General features: G+C 34.4%; 1 protein-coding gene across 1 annotated transcript; it reads left to right on the forward strand.

The window, feature by feature from the left end:
• Positions 1–998: 998 nt before the first annotated feature.
• LOC128245455 (uncharacterized) lies at positions 999–8,734 on the forward strand. The gene is made up of 5 exons (XM_052963619.1): positions 999–1,388; positions 2,053–2,122; positions 6,773–6,940; positions 7,539–7,721; positions 7,827–8,734. The coding sequence occupies exons 1-5, from the start codon at positions 1,062–1,064 to the stop codon at positions 8,063–8,065; spliced, it is 987 nt and encodes a 328-aa protein (XP_052819579.1). The 5' UTR covers positions 999–1,061; the 3' UTR covers positions 8,066–8,734.
• The last annotated feature ends 12,778 nt before the right edge of the window (positions 8,735–21,512 follow it).

Consider the following 21,512-nt stretch of genomic DNA (forward strand, 5'->3'; position numbering starts at 1 on the left):
AGCGTAATGATCGCATCTGTTTTTATTGTCTCACACGTCTGAACGTACAGATCATTGAAAATGAGTATCATGCCTTTTTTGAGTGTCCTCAATACGGGGAAATAAGAACAAATTACCTTTTTAATTGGTTCAATGGTCAGACATGTCAGTCAACATTTATTAATTTAATGATTTTCCATGATGCATACACTTTAAAGCAAGTAGCATACTATGTTTCAAAAACAATGATTGCTATTGAAAACCGATAGATAATCGTGATAGCAAGGGGGCACTGTTTCAATTATATACTATTTACAATGTTATGTTGTATTCTGGGCCGGAGGCCTTTATTTACAATAAAGTATAGTTGAGTTGAGTTGAGTTGAGTTGAGTTAATGTTAAACCTATGATATATACCGGAACGCGTGAAAAAGTTCCAAATGATAATCGGGATCGACAGATGGTCTAAAGCTAGATTGATAAATTACAATGGTCAAGTCTCGTCTGTTTGCAAATAAAACGTCAAAATGTTGTAAAAAATCTGATATGAACACCTTAGTAAAATATAATAAAAATAGAATATTTGGAATAATGAAGACATAGAATAAATAATTAATTTAACATTGTTTTGTACACACGGGATATATTTGGACTTGTACACTAAAATCTGTTTTGATTTTTTTAATTAAGTAACTTTTAAGTACACACCTCCTAAGAGCATGGTTACAATTGCTTCAAATTTCAAAATACACCATATTTCCATGGATGATAAAGCAACGTCTACTTATCGTTAATAACCAATCATTATCACCGTGGTTTCAATGTTGAAGTAAGACGTTTTTCAAAGATGTCGTATCAAAAGAGTATGTTTAGTTACAAAACATCGACTGCAGTGTCAGTAGCATTATTGACGCATTCAGCACTCCCGGTGCTTTGATGTCACTATTGGAATACTCCTGCCAGTCTCTTAAACTCATTTTATTGTTACCGTTTGCGAGGATCGCAGGGTCATTATAATGCAGAAGGTAACCGACCGTCTGAGCAGGGAAACAAATTTTAACTGAAACTACTAGTGTTTTGATATGGAATCGTATTTGACATTTGAATTTGTGTTTTTCCTAACTCTATCCGTAATATTTATAGCGAAAGGAACTTTACTTTCCTATACAGTTACGCAAAGGAAATGTCCGAAAAAAATAGAACTAGGATTTGCAACGATGCTTGAATCAAAAGTAGCGGATGACTGTGTAGAAAAATGTGCGCTAAGAAATCACTGCACATTTCTCATGTATGTACACAGGGTGAACATTTGTAAACTGTACAGCGTTGATATCCCCAGTTTTCCCGAAGACGTTACAAACACAGTTCCATGCATCATCGTAAAGCGTTCTGATATTGGGCCTCTTCCGGTGAGTTCTAGTTTTGTTTGATATGTATTAGTAGTAGTACTATTGCTACAACTTCTACTTCTAGTAGTAGTAGTAGTAGTAGAAGAAGAAGTAGAAGTAGTAGAAGTAGTAGTATTAATAGTAATAGTAGTAGTAATAGTAGTAGTAGTAGTAGTAGCGGTAGCAGTAGCAGTAGTAGTAGCAACAGTAGCAGCGGTAGCAGCAGCAGTAGCAGTAGCAGCAGTAGCAGCAGCAGTAGCAGCAGCAGTAGCAGTAGCAGTAGCAGTAGTAGTAAAAAGTAGGAAAAGTATAGGGAATTTGCAAACTCGTGCCCTGGGGTTCATACTGCATGAACGCACGAAATAAACGACCCAGTTCTTAATTGTGCCAATTGTTATGAACACGCGCACCAAGTCAGGTCCATTCATTTAACTTTTAAGGAAATTGATAATTATTATTTCACTAATGTTAACCGTTACGAATTTAATCTTTAGCTATGTTTATATAGTATATACCGGATGTATTTTCACCTTACATTTTAAGGTCTAACTTTTACTAATGCCCAATTTAAGTTGAATTAATTGTAATAAACAATAGCCGATGATACACATGAATTGAATGTTTTTCGAGCTATATTTCCATCCTTGGGTGATTATTTGTAATTTATGATTGTTGCTATTTGAAGGGCGTCGATGTGTGCAACTGTCAGGACTGGGAGACATGTGATCCGGGTAGCAAAGCTTGCAGGAAAACAGGTACAGAACATTCATTTTACACATTGGGAACTAGGATTTATTGTTACCTGCCAACAATCTGAAAGAACGTATCTTATTGTAGAAAACAATATTTATAGAAATATTATATATTTACTTACAAGGAACCGTCATGTTAATAAGACTAATGAGAGAGGTTCATTGTTATGAAGACCATTTTACCATTCCTGGTTTATAACCAGTATTATCACTAATGCTAATTTATTACCAACGAATCTTCGAACGGGAATCGTACCCAGGGCCCTCCGATTCAGAGTTTGATACGATATCCACTCGGCCATCGCCATCGATTGCGCGGTTGAACAATAAATGTTTAACATAAATATTCGTGGTAGGGGAGTGTTCCAGTATTGATCGCACAATATTTTTCTCTTTCAACATTTTTTATCATAAGTACAATTATAAATACTCTCCGGCAGCGACATGCGCGATTATTCACACCTTAAACGTGATTTTCTTTCAAGATCGCTAAAACATTTATATTCTTGCTGAACATGAGTAAGATTGTGTCATTTTAACAGTAAACTTTAACAAATAATGGTTTCAATGTATGATAGAAATTTCTTACCGCTCTCACACTAAATAGCGTTTTTAGTGAAAAGTGATATTAAGTTAAAACTCACAACTTTTTGACACTTGAATCTACTTAAATTATTAATACAATTCAATTCAATTCAATTCAATATTTAATTGACTCCAAAAATGAAGATAGGAAAATGCATATATAATAGACGAAACACATACATAGGTATTTGGTGAATAAACATGCATATATATACATTAGATAGGATGAATATAAACTATTGTCAAATGGATATATATGAAAGCAATAAGAACTATAAGCAATTACTTAACGAAACAGAAGGTATTTGAATGAACACAGAATGAATTATGTTAAAAAAAGAGAAAAACACACTATATAACAATTGTGCAATATCAAGTCGATATACAATATACAAGAAATAATTGAGTAAGTAATCATAGATGAACAGAAGTATGTAGAGTTTAAAGTCATGAAACGGTAACTATCGCAAAAGGCAACCGTATGGTAGATTTGTGCATCATTTTAAGATTCGATTGCGATGACCTGATATTCTCTAAATATTTCAATCACAATATATTTTCCTTATTTCTACACTTAATCTCCAGGCCGTCTCACGAATGTTTTTATATAGTCCCCATTGCCTTCGGGATATGGCGATAACGATTACTTGATATCATGAACAACAATTACATGTTGGTCAAAGTAACAACGAAACTGAAACCTGTTTTGACATTAAAAGCCCCAGACAAACACGACTTCGAATTTTCATCACAATGGAGGATAATATATGACAGGATGCAGGACATTCTGCACCACTGCGCATTTACGGAACCTACATTTTTTCTGGAGTTAAAATGCAACGAAATCAGACTGAAGTTAAAGGGAAAACAACGCCTTTAAAGTGAAAGTTTGGAATGCTCTGACAGGTAAATAGGAACTACCGGTATTGAAATATTGTGACATGGTTCATATGTCATCTAGTACCAGTACGTTGATTTAATGATATATTCTGAGTGCCAAGGATATTTTCAATACTTCACATACGGAGGTCAATTAATGTTTCAGACGTCCAGTATGTGAACGAAATTTAGGTCTCTATATATTTTATATATTTTGATTGTTCATTCACATTTTCCTCTATATCATCAAAAATTGTCTGCATTTTGTGATTAAATAGACTGATTTAGTAAACAATGGCTAGATATTGAGAAATATATTCCATCTTTTTATCAAAAGCAAAATAAATAGTGTGTGGTTTTGTTTTGGAATATGTCCCATAGCTAGTGTTAGTCTTGAACAATATATTTAATGCGCTCACAATAAATTAAATATTGTAATCAATATCTCACATTTAATAAAACGGACAAATATCCCATCAATATTTCATTATGATCATAGATGGTGTTTTGGTGTGTTCTTTTGTCTTGTTTAGTGTTGACATGTAACAACATACCTGTTGCAAAATATTATTATCCTTGTTTTATTTGCGTGTCAAAGCAAAGCCCATAAACCTCAAACCAAACGTTCATTGTCAACAATAGCGTCAAATTCAATGCGGTGAGATAATGCAACTGATTTTCAATACCTCAAAATGTGAATAATTCATGTCTGGGTTTATAGTTTTATGAAAGTCTAGCCGGCACTAACATAACATTAACTGGTATGGTGAATAAAACGTATTGCATTTCGGCATTTAAGTATCACATATTATGATCATTCTGATTGATAAATGTATACAATGGTCAGTGTTATAGAACATTTGAGTTTTACAAAATGAGTATCCATTTTAGTGTTATCCCTATCTTAAACTTTTATGGATTCAAAGAATTGAAAGAAGAATCATTTATTTTCTGTCTACGCACTATAATATACATGTTATTGCATGTTTACAGACTCAGATTGTGAAAGATATGTAACATGAGACGTTTCTTAACTGCGATTACACTACAAGTGGATAAAATGACACTTTCTTGCAAACAAACTTTAAACATTAAGAATGAAATACATTGTGTTCAATTAAATTAACAGTTAATCAAAGTCATCATTAAAGCCTTTGTTTGTAATGGTAAAAAACAATCATTTTCCAAGAAATAAGTCAAGAATTATAAATTTGTTGCTAACAATAAAAAAACATTCTACAGTAGAAGCAATATGCCTCTCCATAGGTGAAACAAATATGAGGTGTTGCTGGGCATTTTTGTGTGTCGTTCAAATATATGATTTATAATAGCATATAAAATGTCATAAATGATTTAGATTATGTTTATATCATTGTATTTTTTTCATAATTATGTTGAGGATAATGCACAAATACTGTCCATACAGTTCCATGAACAGTAGAAATCTAAACAGGACTATGAAATGCCTGTCCTATGCACTAACAATTCCATTTGACAGTAGGTTCAGAGAACATCCGAAAACTATTTTTTTTCAAGTGATTTATTTTCGTACATACGTGAAATGGTTCAGACAAGCACATATTGGACTTAAAAGTCGACAGTGGTAAACTCCTAAAGCAGGATTTTGAGTCAGTTCAGTTGACATTGTTATTAAACCCCCATGGGGAATAGAAATTTAGAGAATCTTTCTGATTCAACAAACAGAATCATACATCATCTATAATTAATGAAAATCTTAAAACCTAGGAATTTGACTAACAGCTTTGTCCTTATGGTCGGATTTAGACAATGGTCAATATATGCATACTGCATATATTCAAAATTCCCTTTGTGCGCCTCCCGACTCCATGCGGAATAATCATTGGACAATGACTGGTCCAATATAAGTGATAATGCTTTATTCACTCTTTAGTACAATACGTTATGGCGGGCAAATCATTGGAGCCATACCATTTTGTAATGCGTTGAAAACGCTCCAGCGCTTCTTTCACTGTTTTACCAATGAGCGGTAAATGAGTAGTTAGTACGGTTTATTAATTTTCATTTTAAGAGGTTTCTACGAATAAAATAAAAACATTCAGGGTAGTTTCACATGGAGTTAACTATGTGTTGTGTTAAATGTAAAAGTGTTGAACAAAAATCAAAACAAGATCGTTTTACCTTGCATAACTTGCTAAAGCTTACTGTTGACAACGTAAATATCATGATTGTCATGGAAAGTGTTATCATGTCTTCGGTTTTAGCAATTACTTCACATTTGTGTAGCTTTTTATTGATTTAATATTGCCTCGTTACACAGTTTATAACTTTTTTTGCTATTCTTTTTTTCTTCTAGATTTTGTGAACGCGGTTGTGCTCCTGAATTGTCACTAAGTTTGAAACGAATTATAAAAAACAGAAGTAATTTCATGAATTGAAAATAAAAGGTTAACTGAAATAATATAATTGTCTTTCTTTTTTAAATATTTTTTTTGATGAACTAGCATCCTTAATTTCTAGCAGCTTGCTTTTAATTTCTGGCAGCTTGCTTTTCCTCGAAATTGACAGACCTTACGGTTCAAAACGGACAATTTTTTTTAAGGAATATGTTCGACGAGTGCAATTATTTTGTTTGTTTGTTGTTGTTTTTTGGTAAATTAAGGTTTGCACTCGCCAGTTGGCTGCATTATGGCCCGACCCTGCCGTGACTCAATTGCGACTTAAATTGCTTTTTAAATGCCGTAAGTGACATGAGAAGAATGATCTCAATTTCCCAATCAAATCCAGATTTTAAAAGACTTGAGTGAGATACCAACGATCGGAGTCCTCGCACCTAGCCTTTTGCGAAACACCTCTTGTTTTTTAAATGTGCTCGGTGTTAAGCACCGATACTCGGAATACAACGTTCCAGTACTAAATATTTTGATCTCTTTCGGTTTGATGCGGCCGATGTTTGAAACCGCTACCTCCCGCACCCGAAGCGAGCGTAGCTATCAGGGCGCCCGTGCAATGATTTAATAATGCCATTGACTTCGAACTGTTGAAGAGCCATCTCGATAAAGGATTTCTTATCAATTATAGGATCATAGGAAATGAGTGTTTTTGCATAACGTATACCGCCAGTGATGGAAATTAAGGCAAAGTCAAAAATTACAAAAGTCATCATAAAATATTCAAATAAAAATATCTCAAAATCGATATTGTTGACAGAGTGTCCTCCACCACCAGACATGATGGGCAGATCAGTGTTAGGAAATCTGAACCACAATGGCGCACGAATACGCTTTTCCTGCCAGGCCGGATATCACGTGACTAATAGCGGGAAATCATTCACCTGCGTCGACGGAGAATGGCAGACTCCTCCGTTTACTTCTTGTGGTATTTTTTATAATTCATTAAACACTATTCGATTTGTGGATTTTCACATATTCTTTTCCTTTTGGGCAATTTCATATTAATATTATTTTCGCACACAAACTATTGCTCATATTAAAATTTTAGAATGATAGCCAGCATTTTAATAAAATTACTAATAATTGCCAATGTATTAGTAGTAATTTTTTCATCCACTACTCCAGTTATTGAATTTCAATCACTGTTTAACCATAGTGTCCATCAAATGTAACCATTCGTTCTGTATACACCCATTTGCGTTTGAATGAAAGGAAAGGCGATAGTGCTAAGGTAGTAATGCAAATAGTGTTATGTTGTCCATCATAGGTACGTTACAATTTATTAAGTAAAATTATTAAAAACTTGAATGATTTGGAGTTTTAATAGAAAGATAAAATATCAATTATATAGAATATTCATTTTTTCAATGTAATTATATTTTGTTTTATTTCATGTTCATTATAGATTTTACCTTGTATGTCTTTTTTATATATTACCAGGGTTTGCTCTGCTTTTTATGAAATTCATGAAAATATATTATTATTTTTATTATTATTATTATTTTTCCTATATTATTATCAAGATATCGTTACGGCCTGCGCTGTCGGAAATAAATGGCGAACAACAGAGCTCGGATTGCTCCTCGTGGTTGCCAACACGGAAGTAACCTATGATAACGCGCTCATGTGTTGCCATAACAACGTAGGTCAGCTCCTGCGTGTGGATTCCTTGGAGGTGAAGGCAATGTTGGACAAAGAAATGGCCGGTAACTTTTGAGATCGTTTTTAGGTCCGTCTTTCCGCAGTTTAATCAATTAAAAGCTTAAGTAGATACATTTCTTATATCAATTCAAATCATTTTTTCTTCTTAGGCTCTAACGATGAGTTATGGCTTGATGGTCGCCGCTTCGATAACGACGTGAACGGGTTCGTGTTTTCTGACGGTACACCTATCACTGAGACTTTCTGGCTACCACCAGAACCAAACGAATATGCTTCATGCATCCGCAGGGTTGGGGAATATTGGAGGGATCGAGACTGCAAATATCAATTCGGCTTTATTTGTCAGAGATCAAAAGAAAATGGTGGATTTAACATACCTGCAGCTTAACAGCGGCATCAATTCAGTGAACTTTAAAAGAATCATATGGCATTTGCATTTGTTATTATAACACTTACAATTATAAAAAAAAATTATTCCATATACTTAGGTATTACTCCGCTATTTTTCTCTAGTTGTTGCTGCAATGGACTTTTTCTAGCATTTATAATCTTTATTGTCCGAACGAAATTTTAGTTATCTATGAAAGCATTTCTCGATAGTTGCAACATCGATGTTTTACTAAGTATTTGAGATATAACATAATATAGCGTTCATTATGAATACTGGTTCAGCTTGTCCTCTCAGTATGAGTAGGCATAAATTTTTTTAAGTATGTGAAATCATGGCTTTTAAATGGAAATAAAAACGGTGATCATATTCAATGCCATATATTTATTCCTATATCAGAAGGAAGGAAATGAAAACACATACTTGTAATGCTGATAAGTACTATAATAGTTAGGAAGCTTTAAGTATTTACAATTATTATTTTTATTTTTGAATGTGCGTGCGTGCGTGCGTGCGTGCGTGCGTGTGTGTGAGTGTTTCAATGTTACATTTTTATGATATTTTGTCTCAATGTGTCTAGACGCCTACATGATTTTGTAAGAGTGAACGAACCACAAATTGTAAAAAAGTACATTGACTTCTCTGCGACAAACACATGACCGAATTGGTGTAAAGTTACAGCGAAAGGATATTCCAAAAACGAATAAAGATATCTCCTTTAAACATAAAAAATGCTATATTCTGATATATAATCTATTTCATTTTGCCTATAAATGTATTCCAATAAAAAAAAACTTTTGCTTTGAAGCCTAACTAGTTCTATTGATATATACGAAGACAGGAAATGTTAATTTAATTTTCTTGTCGATATTTCGCTATCAACAACGAAATGTCTTAGCATGTTCGGCAGTTGCCGATCCACATGAACAACTATAAACAATTTACCTTCAATGTGCACAAACAACACGTGGTGGCAGAGACAGAACGTTGAATGACAATAGCAAGGTCCAATCATTGCAAACTTTAAAGGTTATCAGGCTAATGGCGATCCCTTTCTTTATCCCTATCCGTGCTTATGTAGCGTTATGTTATACTTGTTCTATCTGAAGCTTGACTAGATTATGCCATATAAGCATTAGAATGTATGAGGGTCATAAAGCGGACATGTGTACTCATTTTCGATGGTTTAATGGTATGTATTCCGATTGAATACGGCCATATTTGATTAGACTGTCATTTATTTTACAATGACAGAGGTGACCGAGGTCGCGTGAGATGCTACGGTGCAGAGAAGTGAACTCGTATCGTACGCGTATTCTTTGGCGAGTTAAACGAACATCCTCTAAGCGATGCTACGTTGTAGGTGAATGAATTCGATCGCGTCGCATGTGAATAGATTGTTTATGATGTGCTTTGTATCGTAGAGGGTGAAGCCGATCTGGTCTTTGAAATGCTCCGTTGCACAAAGGTAAAGCCGACCTATTTGAAATGCTACGTATCGTAAACCTTCAATAATACAACCAAAACAATGTGCAGGGTAGAAATTAATAGTTAAAAGTCATTTATTTATTAATGAGTCTAATTTTAGTTGCGCAATTGATAACATGAATGTTTGTCTGATACAATTGTGTTTTTTCACTTTGTAGGATTCTGCCGTAACAACGATTTACCGATTAACGAATCATTTCTTAGGATTGTATATGTACTGCACATGAAACTGAAGTGCAAATCATATTCAATCCATTTGCTATCACAAAATACACATATTCAATCATGTCTTTCGGTTTCCCTGTAACGACCAGTATCTATAAATTCTGAGATGATAGTCGTAGTTGACTCATCACATATCGATAAAGCTTTCAGTTATAACGTTCGTATCGTAAATATACTGTTCATATCCAATATTTGGTAACATATTGATATAGAGTAAGTACGTTATTATGTTTTAAAGAAATGTTCCATTCTTGACACAAATTATTAACAAGCTGTTGCTTAACACTTGACAAAAATAGTCAGGATTAAAAGTTGATGGATAGATCTATGCATTCCCGAAACCATGTCTGTATAGTTGGTCCTTAACCTTTGATGGCAATTTATCTAAGTCTTTATTCTAGTCGTCAGTAACTAATGCATTGGTTAGTGCCTAAATTACACAGCTGATAACATTTAAAGCTTTAAACCAAATTTTCAGCATCCGTATATGCTTTATAATATAAAATGGATAGCGTCCTAATTCACCATAAACACCTACATGCTCACAACTTGTTAAACGCCTTACAATTAGAATGCGCTTGCAAAATTCAGATGTACTCTGCAGTATTTAGCATTGTAGAATCCCGTTTCCTCTTAACGTACTTGTCAAAAAGGTCACACTGTTTCTTTGGGCTATAATCAAAGTCGTTTGAATTTCCTCTTAATGTATATTACCAGTTTCCACGCTAATCAAATTGTTCTTATGGGAACGTTAGAAAGGCAGGGGTTCGTTTTTAATCTTTATTGCACCGTTTTAGTTATCATAAACATGTAGTTCCAATAAATGTAGTCCATATAATATAAAAGAGCGCGTTCTAAAAATAGAAAAGAGAAACAATACTTATTACAATGCATAAATTGTTCTTGTAATATAAACATAATGTAGTAAACAAAGAATATATACGTTACTTAAATATGATATTACACATACGTCAAGTAATTGTCTAGTGGCGTTAAAATGACATAACACATACAATGACATAACAATGTACATATATACTATAAACAAACATGTACAAAACAGTTCCCACCAATAACCTACCAAGTCTGAGGGACTGAACTCCTCACTCTCAATCACACATCTCTCAAGTGAATGCAGTTCATGCTGGTTATAACTGAAAATCCAAAACCATGAATGCAATTATAAATGTAAACAACAATCAGCAGATTATGCTATATTGAAACCAATCCCCAAAAGTCTAATACCACTAAAATACATAATTCAGCCTGACAAATCTACCAAATGCATGATTACATTTCCAACACATTGCAAACACAAATAGAATGGTTAAAAGATCAAATGCAACCAATACTGACCATAATAGTTTTCCTTTACTTCGACCATATCAAATTAAAAGCTTCCACAACTTCTCAAATGTTTTCAAAAAATCTTTGCAACAATGATAATTACAGTCACCTGACCAATTCCAAAGAAATCACTCAACCATATAACACATCATGGTCTAAGGGAAACAATAACCAATAACTGGTAAAAAAGTAAAATCAATCTGCATGAATTGTCTCCCTTAAACTATCAGAATTTCGACTGGGCTACATGTAGCAAGTTATTGTTAAAGTTACCGTTACTACTAAATATCATTCATAGGTTAGTTAATTGTTTTTACTGTTTCTACTGCGTTATCGTTGTAGGTCCGTCTTTCTCAACGTTAAAGCCTTTCTCGTTTCTGATACCTTTATCTCTACTTATCTTTATCGACATTGACTTGTATACCCCAAAAAATACAATAATCATATAGTTTGTGTAAACCTGTTTCGTACATATTCGGCCGATTCGGAAAATTTTACAATGTCGTTCTCTTATAGGAATAAACTCAGTTAACTACGTTAACTTACTCCACCTTCCGAATACGATTGTAACACTGATTCAAGATCTTGGATGAACATGACCCATAACAAAGGGGAGCATGTTTCTTCATGTTTCAAGCCGATGGCTATGTCAAAGCAATCAGAATTACTATCGCAGTGCCGGAAATGTACTCATACAGTTTCATACATGTTCATACTTGATAATCCTAAGCATTTTACCCCCATACCAAGTTGTTTATGAAAAATGTACTTCAGACAGCCTCTATACAACTGTCAAAAAATTAAACATATCAATAAATGCTGTATATGGGCGTTTTCCTTTAAAAACATGTATATTGTGATACCATTCAAACAGAACACAGCATCCGTAGCTGATGACAACCTATGAAATTCTTAGCGTCTGCGTTTTACTTCGGTCCAAGTTACAAGTCTACCATTAAAAACCGATGTGAACAGCTTTGACAGGCAGCTGCATAGATAATTCCTCTGTTATTGTTCATGTTGCTAACATTATTCTATTTATAGACAGGAACAACAATGAGTTGTATCAATAAGAAAGGGAAGTATTACCGTAAGTTCTAAAGAAATGGATACAAGTAACTAAGCCTCTCTCAGTATCAATCCCCTAATAACCTCGACTCCTTTAATACTGTGGTCCGATGTGTCTCGTTATTTTATTACATACCATTACTTCCGGTTGTGTTGGATTGAACTAAACAAACTATCTGTTATCCAAGGGAGATATTTAATTTAAGTCTCTCTGTAATTGATGTCTGCAGTCTGAGGGAATTTGACAATAATAAAGGTACTCGTAGCATCTATTAAAAGGTGTGTATTTGAAACAACCTTCTCCAAAACGTCGTTAGTGTATACAAGGAACAAAAGAGGACCCAGAACTGGTATCTACCTTCGCGATACACGTCGGTTTAACAATAACGCACATGTATTATCATATAATCAGACATACAGCATTACATCTCAACTCACTGACTTCACTTCATCTAAAATATCCTGGGTAACTAAGTAGTATAAATGACAGATCACGTAAAGAAATAACATCAGTGCAATCTATATACATGTCACATAGATTTAAAATAAACAAAACATCTTTTTTGACAATAGGTTTAGAGTTATGTCGCTTTGCACATTCTAACATGCTTTTCACAATAGAATTATCTGTTGGATCAGGAATATCATTTATGTTGTGAAACCACTTAACAACGTAAAATGATGCTGAAATAACTGCATCTGATTTGCCCGAGCCTATCAAACTTGACAAAAACAGTGCAACGTGAATGGATTGTGCAGGGTTCGTGGAAATTCCTTTAGCACCACATTTATTTTTTTCAAATATGTTCAAGTAAGATGTATATTTATCAACTGTCCCGTCCGCTCTTGACGCTAAAATGTGTGTTGCCATTCTGTACACAACGTGCGCCTCGTTTTCTATTTCCACCCCTGTCTCCTCTAATTTCCGTTTTATGTTAAGTCTTAGGTCAACACCTGAAAATAACAATAAAAAACGAAACGGCACATCAAGGCCATCATTCTGAAAACTAATGGTCCTTTCCCAAAAACCTCGTTATTGCCTTTGCCTTAATACACAGATCCCATCACTGGGTGATAGTAAATCTTTAACAAATTGCTTAAATGTGCAAGATTTCTCAATCAACAACGGTCAAAATGGAGCCGACTCCCAAATCGGGATCATCAGAGTGCACATGCACTTACCACTTTCCATTTTCTGTATACATTTCGCCATCATACTAGGAGGTGGAATCTGTCAGTTATATTCTAAAGACAAAAACCAAAATTGTTCGAAACAATTCACAGCTTCCGTACCAGGAACCCACCATTTGGAAATAAACCTTTTACATTTGTTATTATAATGCGTAGAAAATCTATCAACTGATTGCGGTCCCCATTATCCAAATACTGAAATATCGTGTCAATTATAGACAAATCGTCAGCATCCAAACATCTACTTAAATGATCCGCCCTAGAATTTACAGATCTAGGTATCCAGTCAACGCAGGATTTTATATCGTGCGTTTAACAAACCTCGTAAATCTCTAAGCATGTACTATGCAAACTGTCTATAATTGCTTCCTGATGCCAAAATATAGCATATATTTTGATTGTCTGTAGAAAACTTTACTTGCTTACCTCTCAAAATCATCAAACTACTCCGTAAAACACTAAAAGTAGCTTGAAGTTCTCTCCATGTAGAACTTTGGATGGACTCACTTTCAGTCCGACAACCGACCACCTCTGTACTAGTGTTATCTACAAACGTACCATTATTTGTCAAACAAATGTTTGCCTTCTGGAGTTCGCCATGCGTATCTTATCAAGTACTCGTTAACGAAAGTACACTACAAATTTCTGATTTTGGTTGTTCGAGTCGAGAACCACTCACAACCGGGAGCACCGTGTAGTATCTCTCGACTTGTTAACCAAGACTCACTTCCAGGAGACTTAACTGCGCAATGCTCACTTTCGGGAGCAATTTCGAACACATGCCCACAACCGGGAGCGCCAACTGACCCTCGCTCACTTCCGCGAGCATTAAATTGCCACAGCTCACTTCCGGGAGCAAAAGCTGACCCTTGCTCGCTTCTTGGAGCGCTAACCGCTCATTTCCGAGAGCACGGACTGACTTTGGCTTACTTCCGGGAGCACCATTTTAATCTCGCTACCTTAGCTATTTATACCTGCACCGGTTAAAACTAGCGGTGAAAAATGACTCTTAGTTTTTGCTAGATCATGTTATCCAACGCTATTGCATGAAATGGACTCGATCAAATTAAGCTCACCTGTACAAGCTACATCTCTGTTGCGACATAATTCAATAAAGCAACCGTAGCCTACGGCGCTAGCATCAAAATAGACGTTAACGTCAATAATCCAATCTTTTCCCAATGGTTTGCCAATTGCAATCATTTTTTTTCTAATATAAACCTTCCAGAAAGTTACCTCGGCCAAAGCCGTATCGGTCACATACACATATGAATCCCAGTTGTTTAATCTATAGAGCAAGCATTTGTGTAAATACCTCGTTTTCCGACAAAATACTTTCCCCATTACGCTTGGTAAATAAACAACCTGACCTATTATTTTTGCTAAGTAACGCACTGGAACCAATTTTAGGCTTTCAGTTTCTTACTGAAAAAACAAAGACGCCAAAGATGCCTCTAAGCGCGCAATTCTTTCTGAAGAAATGAATATAAGATACTTCTGGAAATCTAACGTATGCCCAAGCCAGTTTGCTAACAAGGAATCCAGTTACATTTATCTTTCGCAACTAAATACCCTAAATCTAACAAGGAATTAGGTAAGGAATTGTATACATACCTTTTTTTTCTAATCCAACCGACCATGAGAAGTCCAAGTTTGTTTTATTGTACTTCAAAATATCTATACGATGATATGCCTTTTCAAATCGTATATAAAAACAAAACTTGACCGGTTAAACATCTGCAGAGCAATAGAAATATCCTCAAACTATGGTGATGACACTCAGACTTAAGAACAACATAGGACTTTGTTTGATGCAGTTTATCGTTTAATTTCCATGTCAAAAAAAATTGAAAGCCAGTGTCGACTACAACTTGGCATTTAAAAAAATAGAGAACCACATCGAACCACATAATGAGAGGAGTCGGGGGAGTTTTGTTCTACGGTGCAGCCGACTGACACGCCGCAATTTCCGGAATTACCATATGCAGCTTCCTGTCAAAGCTTTTCACATCGGTTTAAAATGATAGACTTAAGACTTGAACCTAAGAAAATAGCAGACCCTTAGTTCGAATTTCGCAATTGTCATCAACCACGAATGCTGTTTTCTGTTTGAATAGTATCATAATGTACATATATGTTAAAGGAAACGCCTATATGCAGCATTTATTGATATGTTCATTTTTTTGACAGTTGTATAGAAGCTGTTTTAGGTACAAGGTTTATAAACACCTTGGTATACAGGGCAAAATGTTAAGGATTATTAAGTATTAACATGTATGAAACTGTATGAGTAAATTCCTGGCACTGCGAAAGTTACTTCGATTTTTTTTTTGACAAAGCTATCGGCTTGCACATAGAGAAATGTTTTCCCATCTTTTATGAACCATGTAAATCGAAGATCTTAAATCTATTTTACAATCGTATTCGGAAGGTGGAATAACGGTTAACTTTGAGATTATTCCTATATGCGAACGACATAGTTATATTTACTGAATCGGCCGAAGATTTACAAGACAGTTTACACAGATTATCGGATAATTGTATTTTTGGGGGTTTACAAGTCAATGTCAATAAAGTAAAACCATAGTTTGTAGAACCGAGGAAGGCTTGACCGTTAAGAAAGCCAGGCCTACAACGGTAACGCAATGGAAACTGTTGAACAATTTACTAACCTTGGAATGATATTTAGTAACTGTAAGTTTAACTATATCCAGCAAATACTAGCAGGAAAAGCGTTAAAACCTATGTATACCTATATATACACTAAATGGATTTTTTAAAGGACTTTGACTTAACCTAACAACACAGTGTGACCTTTTTGACAAGTTAGTTAAGAGCTAATAGAATTCTACAATGCTAAAAAATCGCAAAGAATACATCTTAAGTTTTGCGAGCGCCTGCTAGTTGTAAAGAGTGTAACACGTATTGTACAAGTAGGTGTTTATGGTGAATTAGGACGCTACCCATTATGTATTATAAAACAGATACAAATGGTAAAACATTCGTTTAAAGTCATAAACGCTATCATCTGTATAATTAATGCACTATATGACCCATCAGTTACTGACAACTAGAGTAGATACCTAGATAACTGGCCATCAAAGGTAAAGATCCTACTATACAGACACGGTCTCGGGAATGCATTGATAAATCCATTAACTTTTTATCCATCCTGACTATTTTGCTCAAGTGGCTCGTTAATTATTTCTGTCAAGAATGGCACATTTCTATAAAACAAAATAATACCGTATTTACTCTATATGAATACGTAACCAAATATTGGATACGAACATTATAATTACGGTATGAACTGAAACCGTTATCGAAGTGATCAGTCAAATACGACTATCATCTCATAAACTCAGAATTGAGACTGGTCGTTACAGGAAAACCGAGAAGAAAAAAATGATTGAATATGTGTGTTTTGTGATAGCAGATACATTGAATATGATTTGCACTTCATTTTCATGTGCAGTACATATACAAACATAAAAAACTTATATATTAATCGTTATAACGGTAGAATCCTAGTATGGTAAAGCTGATAGTTTTGCTACAAAGTCTGAAAAAACGTCAATTGTGCAACTAGAACTTGGTGAAGTATGGTTTTGTTTACGTTGAATATTTATATGTTATATTAATATCATAATAACATAATGACTATTAATCAATAAATGGCTTTTAACTATTTATTACTTCCTTGCACATTGTTTTTATTTGTATTATTGAATGTTTGTTTGCATTAACTATTTTTTTATTATATATTGTATAAACAATGCATTGATGAATTGTTTGTTTAAGGCCAAAATAAAGTTCTGTTCTGTTTTTTTTAAACCTCAGCATCAGGTTTATCGCCGAAAAGGGTACGGAATTCGGCGAACAAAAAGATGTAACACCCTCACACCCTTTTAAGTCCTGTACAATCATCCGTTCAGCCGCATATTAAAAAAGTTTTATAAAAAAAAAACCTCCTCCCATAACTTTCAGACCTTTACCAGAAGCAGACTGCCTCAAAGTTGGGACGCTGACCCTCACATTCAAACCCAACTGCATTTTTTTACACTTAACCACTTTGCAGAATATCTTGAAGCAGTTCAATTCGCACAACCTTCATGATATGGTAAGCATCACCAAAGCGAGGTTTACTTTCCCTACGATGCGTAACATTTCAAAAAGGTCGGCTTAACCTCTGCGTAATGGAGCATCTCAAAGACCATGTTGGCTTCACCCTTTACGATACAAAGCACATTATAAACAATCTATTCACATGCGACGCGATCGACCTCATTCACCTACAACGCAGCATCGCTTAGAGGATGTTAGCTTAACTCGCCAAAGAATACGCGTACGGTACGAGTTCACTCGTCTACACCGTAGCATCTCACGCGACCTCGGTCACCTCTGTCATTGACGACGTATATAAGAAATAACAGTCTAATCCAATATGGCCGTATTCAATCGGAATACCTACCATTAAACCATCGAAAATGAGTACACATGTCCGCTTTATGACCATCATACATTATAATTCTTATATGACAAAATCTAGTCAAACTTCAGATAGATAAATGATTGCTAAACTAGTATAATTTAACGCTACATAAGCACGGATAGGGATAATGAAAGGGATTGCCATTAGCCTGATAACCTTTAAAGTTTGCAATGATTGGACCTTGATATTTGTTGTTATTCTACGTTCTGTTTCTGCCACCACGTGTTGATAGTGCACATTGAAGGTAAATTGTCTATTGCTGTTCATGTGAATCGGGTACTCCCCGAACGAGGGCTAAGACATTCCGTTGTGGATCGCCAAAAAAACTACAATAATAGTTAACATTTTCCTGTCATCGTATATATAAATAGAACTAGTGAAGCTTCACAAAATGAAATAGATTATCTGTCAGAATATCTAAAACAAAAGTATCTTTAAAAATATATATCTATACAGTCACACCCCGTTGGCTCGAACTCGTTTGGCTCGAATTCCTCTTTCGCTCGAACTGGATGTTAAGGACCCATTTCTTTAAATTGATGGTAATAATTTCCGCTTGGCTCGAAGTTTCCGAGGCTTGAGGTATTTTCGTCGGTCCCTAGGAGTTCGAGCCAACGGGGTTCGGCTGTATTAGTCTTAATAAGGCTTTCGTTTTCGAAATATTATTTCGCTGTAATTTTACACAAAATCGGTCATGTGTTTGTCGCAAAGAAGTCAATATACTTTCTTACAATTTGTGGTCCGTTCATTCTTACAAAATCAGGTAGGTGTCTAGACACATTGAGACAAAATATCATAAATATGTTACATTGAAACACACACACATTCAAACATAAAACATACTATTGGATAAAACTTCATCTTCAAGAAAATAATTGTAAATACTTAAAGCTTCTTAACTATTATAGTACTTATCAGCATTACAAGTATGTGTTTTTATTTCCTTCCTTCTGATATAGGAATACGTATGTGACATCGAATATGATTACCATTTTTATTTCCATTTTATAGCCATGCTTTCGCATACTTAAAAAGTTCTATTCCAGTATTCATAATGAATGCTATTTTATGTTATATCTCAAATACTTAGTAAAACTCCGATGTTGCAATTATCGAGACAATGCTTTCATAGATAACATAAATTTCATTCGAGCAATAAAGATCAGAAATGCTAGAAAAAGTGCATTGCGGCAACAACTAAAGAAAAAAGCGGACTAATACGTGATTATATGGAATGATTAAATTCTTATAATTTTAAGTGTTATAATAAAAAATGCAAATGCCATATGATTCTTTAGAAGAACACTGAATTGATTTCGCTGTTAAGCTGCTCGAATGTAAAATTCACCATTCTCTCATGATCTCTGACAAATAAAGCCGTATTGTAGTTGGCAGTCTCGATCCCTCCAATATTCCCCAACTCTGCGGATGCATGAAGCATATTCGTTTGGTTCTGCTGGTAGCCAGAAAGTCTCAGTGATAGGTGTACCGTCAGAAAACACGAACCCATTCACGTCGTTATCGAAGCGGCGACCATCAAGCCATAACTCATCGTTAGAGCCTAAGAAGAAAAAATGATTTGAATTGATATAAGAAATGTATCTACTTAAGCTTTTAATTGACAAAACTGCGGAAAGACGGACTTAAAAACGATCTCAAAAGTTACCGGCCATTTCATTGTCCCCCATTGCCTTGACCTCCAAGGAATCGACACGCAATAACTGACCTACGTTGTTATGGCAAGGTAACTTTCGTGTTGGCAACCATGAGGAGAAGCAATTTCGAGCTCTGTTGTTCGCCATTTATTTCCGACAGCGCAGGGCGTAACGATATCTTAATAATAATAATAATAATAATAATAATAATAATAATAATAATAATAATAATAATAATAAAAATAATAATAATAATAATAATAATAATGATAATTATAATAATAATAAAAATAATAATGATAATTATCATTATGATAATAATATTAATAATAATAATAATAATAATAATAATAATAATAGTAATAATAATAAAAACAATAATAATAATAAAAATAATAATAATGATAATAATAATAATAATAATAATAATAAAATATTTTCATAAATTGTAAAAAAAAAGAGCAAACCATGTAAATATATATATAAAAGACATACAAGGTAAAATCTATAATGAGCATGAAATAAAACAAAATATAATTACATTGAAAAAATGAATATTCTATATAATTGATAATTAATCATTTTATTATAGCTCCAAAGCATTTAATTTCTTAATCATTTTACTAAATAAATTGTAACGTACCTATGATGGACAACATAACACTATTTGCATTACTACCATAGCACTATCGCCTTTCCTTCCTTTCAAACGCAAATGCGTGTATACAGAACGAAAGGTTACATTTGATGGACAGTATGGTTAAACAGTGATTGAAATTCAATAAATCGAGTAGTGGATGAAAAAATTACTACTTGGCATTGGCAATAATTAATGATTTTATTACAAAGAAAAATATGCTGGCTATCATTCTCAAATTTTAGTATGATCAATAGTTTGTGTGCGAGAATACTATTGATATGAAATTGCCCAAAAGGAAATGAATATGTGTAAATCCACGAATCGAATAGTGTCCAATAGATTATAAAGATACAACAAGAAGTAAACGGAACAGTCTGCCATTCTCCATCGACGCAGGTGAATGATTTCCCGCCATTAGTCACGTGATATCCGGCCTGGCAGGAAAAGCATATTCGTGCGCCATTGTGGTTCAGATTTCCTAACACTTATCTGCCCATCATGTTTGGTGGTGGAGGACACTCTGTGAACAATATGGATTTTGAGATATTATTATTTGAATATTTTAAGATGGCTGCTTTGTGTTATTTCTGAATTTGCCTTAATTTCCAACACTGGCGGTATACGTTATGCAAACACACTCATTTCCTATGATCCTATAATTGATAAGAAATCCTTTATCGAGATGGCTCTTCAACAGTTTGAAGTCAATGGCATTATTAAATCATTGCATGGGCGCCCCGATAGCTTCGTTCGCTTCGGGTGCGGGAGGTAGCGGTTTCAAACATCAGCCGTGTCAAACCGAAAGAGATCAAAATATTGAGTACTGGAAAGTTGTATCGGACTATCGGTGCTTAACACCGAGCACGTTTAAAAAACAAGAGTTTTTCACAAAAGGCTAGGCGCGATGACTCTGATCTTTGGTATCTCACTCATAAATCATTCGTTTTATGTCACTTATGGCATTTAAAAGCAATTTAAGTCGCGATTGAGTCATGGCGGGGTCCGGCCATAATGCAGCCAACTGGCACGGACAGCCCTAAATTTACCAAAAATACAACAAACATTCAAAATAACTGCACACGTCGAACATATTTCTTAAATTTTTGTCCGTTTTGAAGCACCATATATCTTTTGTCATGACTGTATAGAAAATAAGTACCATATTCATGTCAGAATCAAATAATTCGAAGTTACTGTTCAGCAACTTAAACAGTAAGGTCTGTCAATTTCGAGGAAAAGCATGCTGTCAGGAATTAAAAGTAAGCTGCCAAAAATGAAGGATGCTAGTTCATCATAAAAAATATTTATAAAAGAAAGACAATGATATTATTTCAGTTAATT

Source organism: Mya arenaria, chromosome 9 (assembly GCF_026914265.1).
Source record: "Mya arenaria isolate MELC-2E11 chromosome 9, ASM2691426v1".
Lineage (NCBI taxonomy): Eukaryota > Metazoa > Mollusca > Bivalvia > Myida > Myidae > Mya > Mya arenaria.

Coding starts and splice junctions, on each gene's coding strand:
- LOC128245455 (XM_052963619.1), top strand. CDS start 1,062: ATGGAATCGTATTTGACATTTGAATTTGTGTTTTTCCTAACTCTATCC. Junction 6,941..7,538: donor TCCTCCGTTTACTTCTTGTG/GTATTTTTTATA, acceptor ATTATTATCAAG/ATATCGTTACGGCCTGCGCT. Junction 7,722..7,826: donor GTTGGACAAAGAAATGGCCG/GTAACTTTTGAG, acceptor TTTTCTTCTTAG/GCTCTAACGATGAGTTATGG.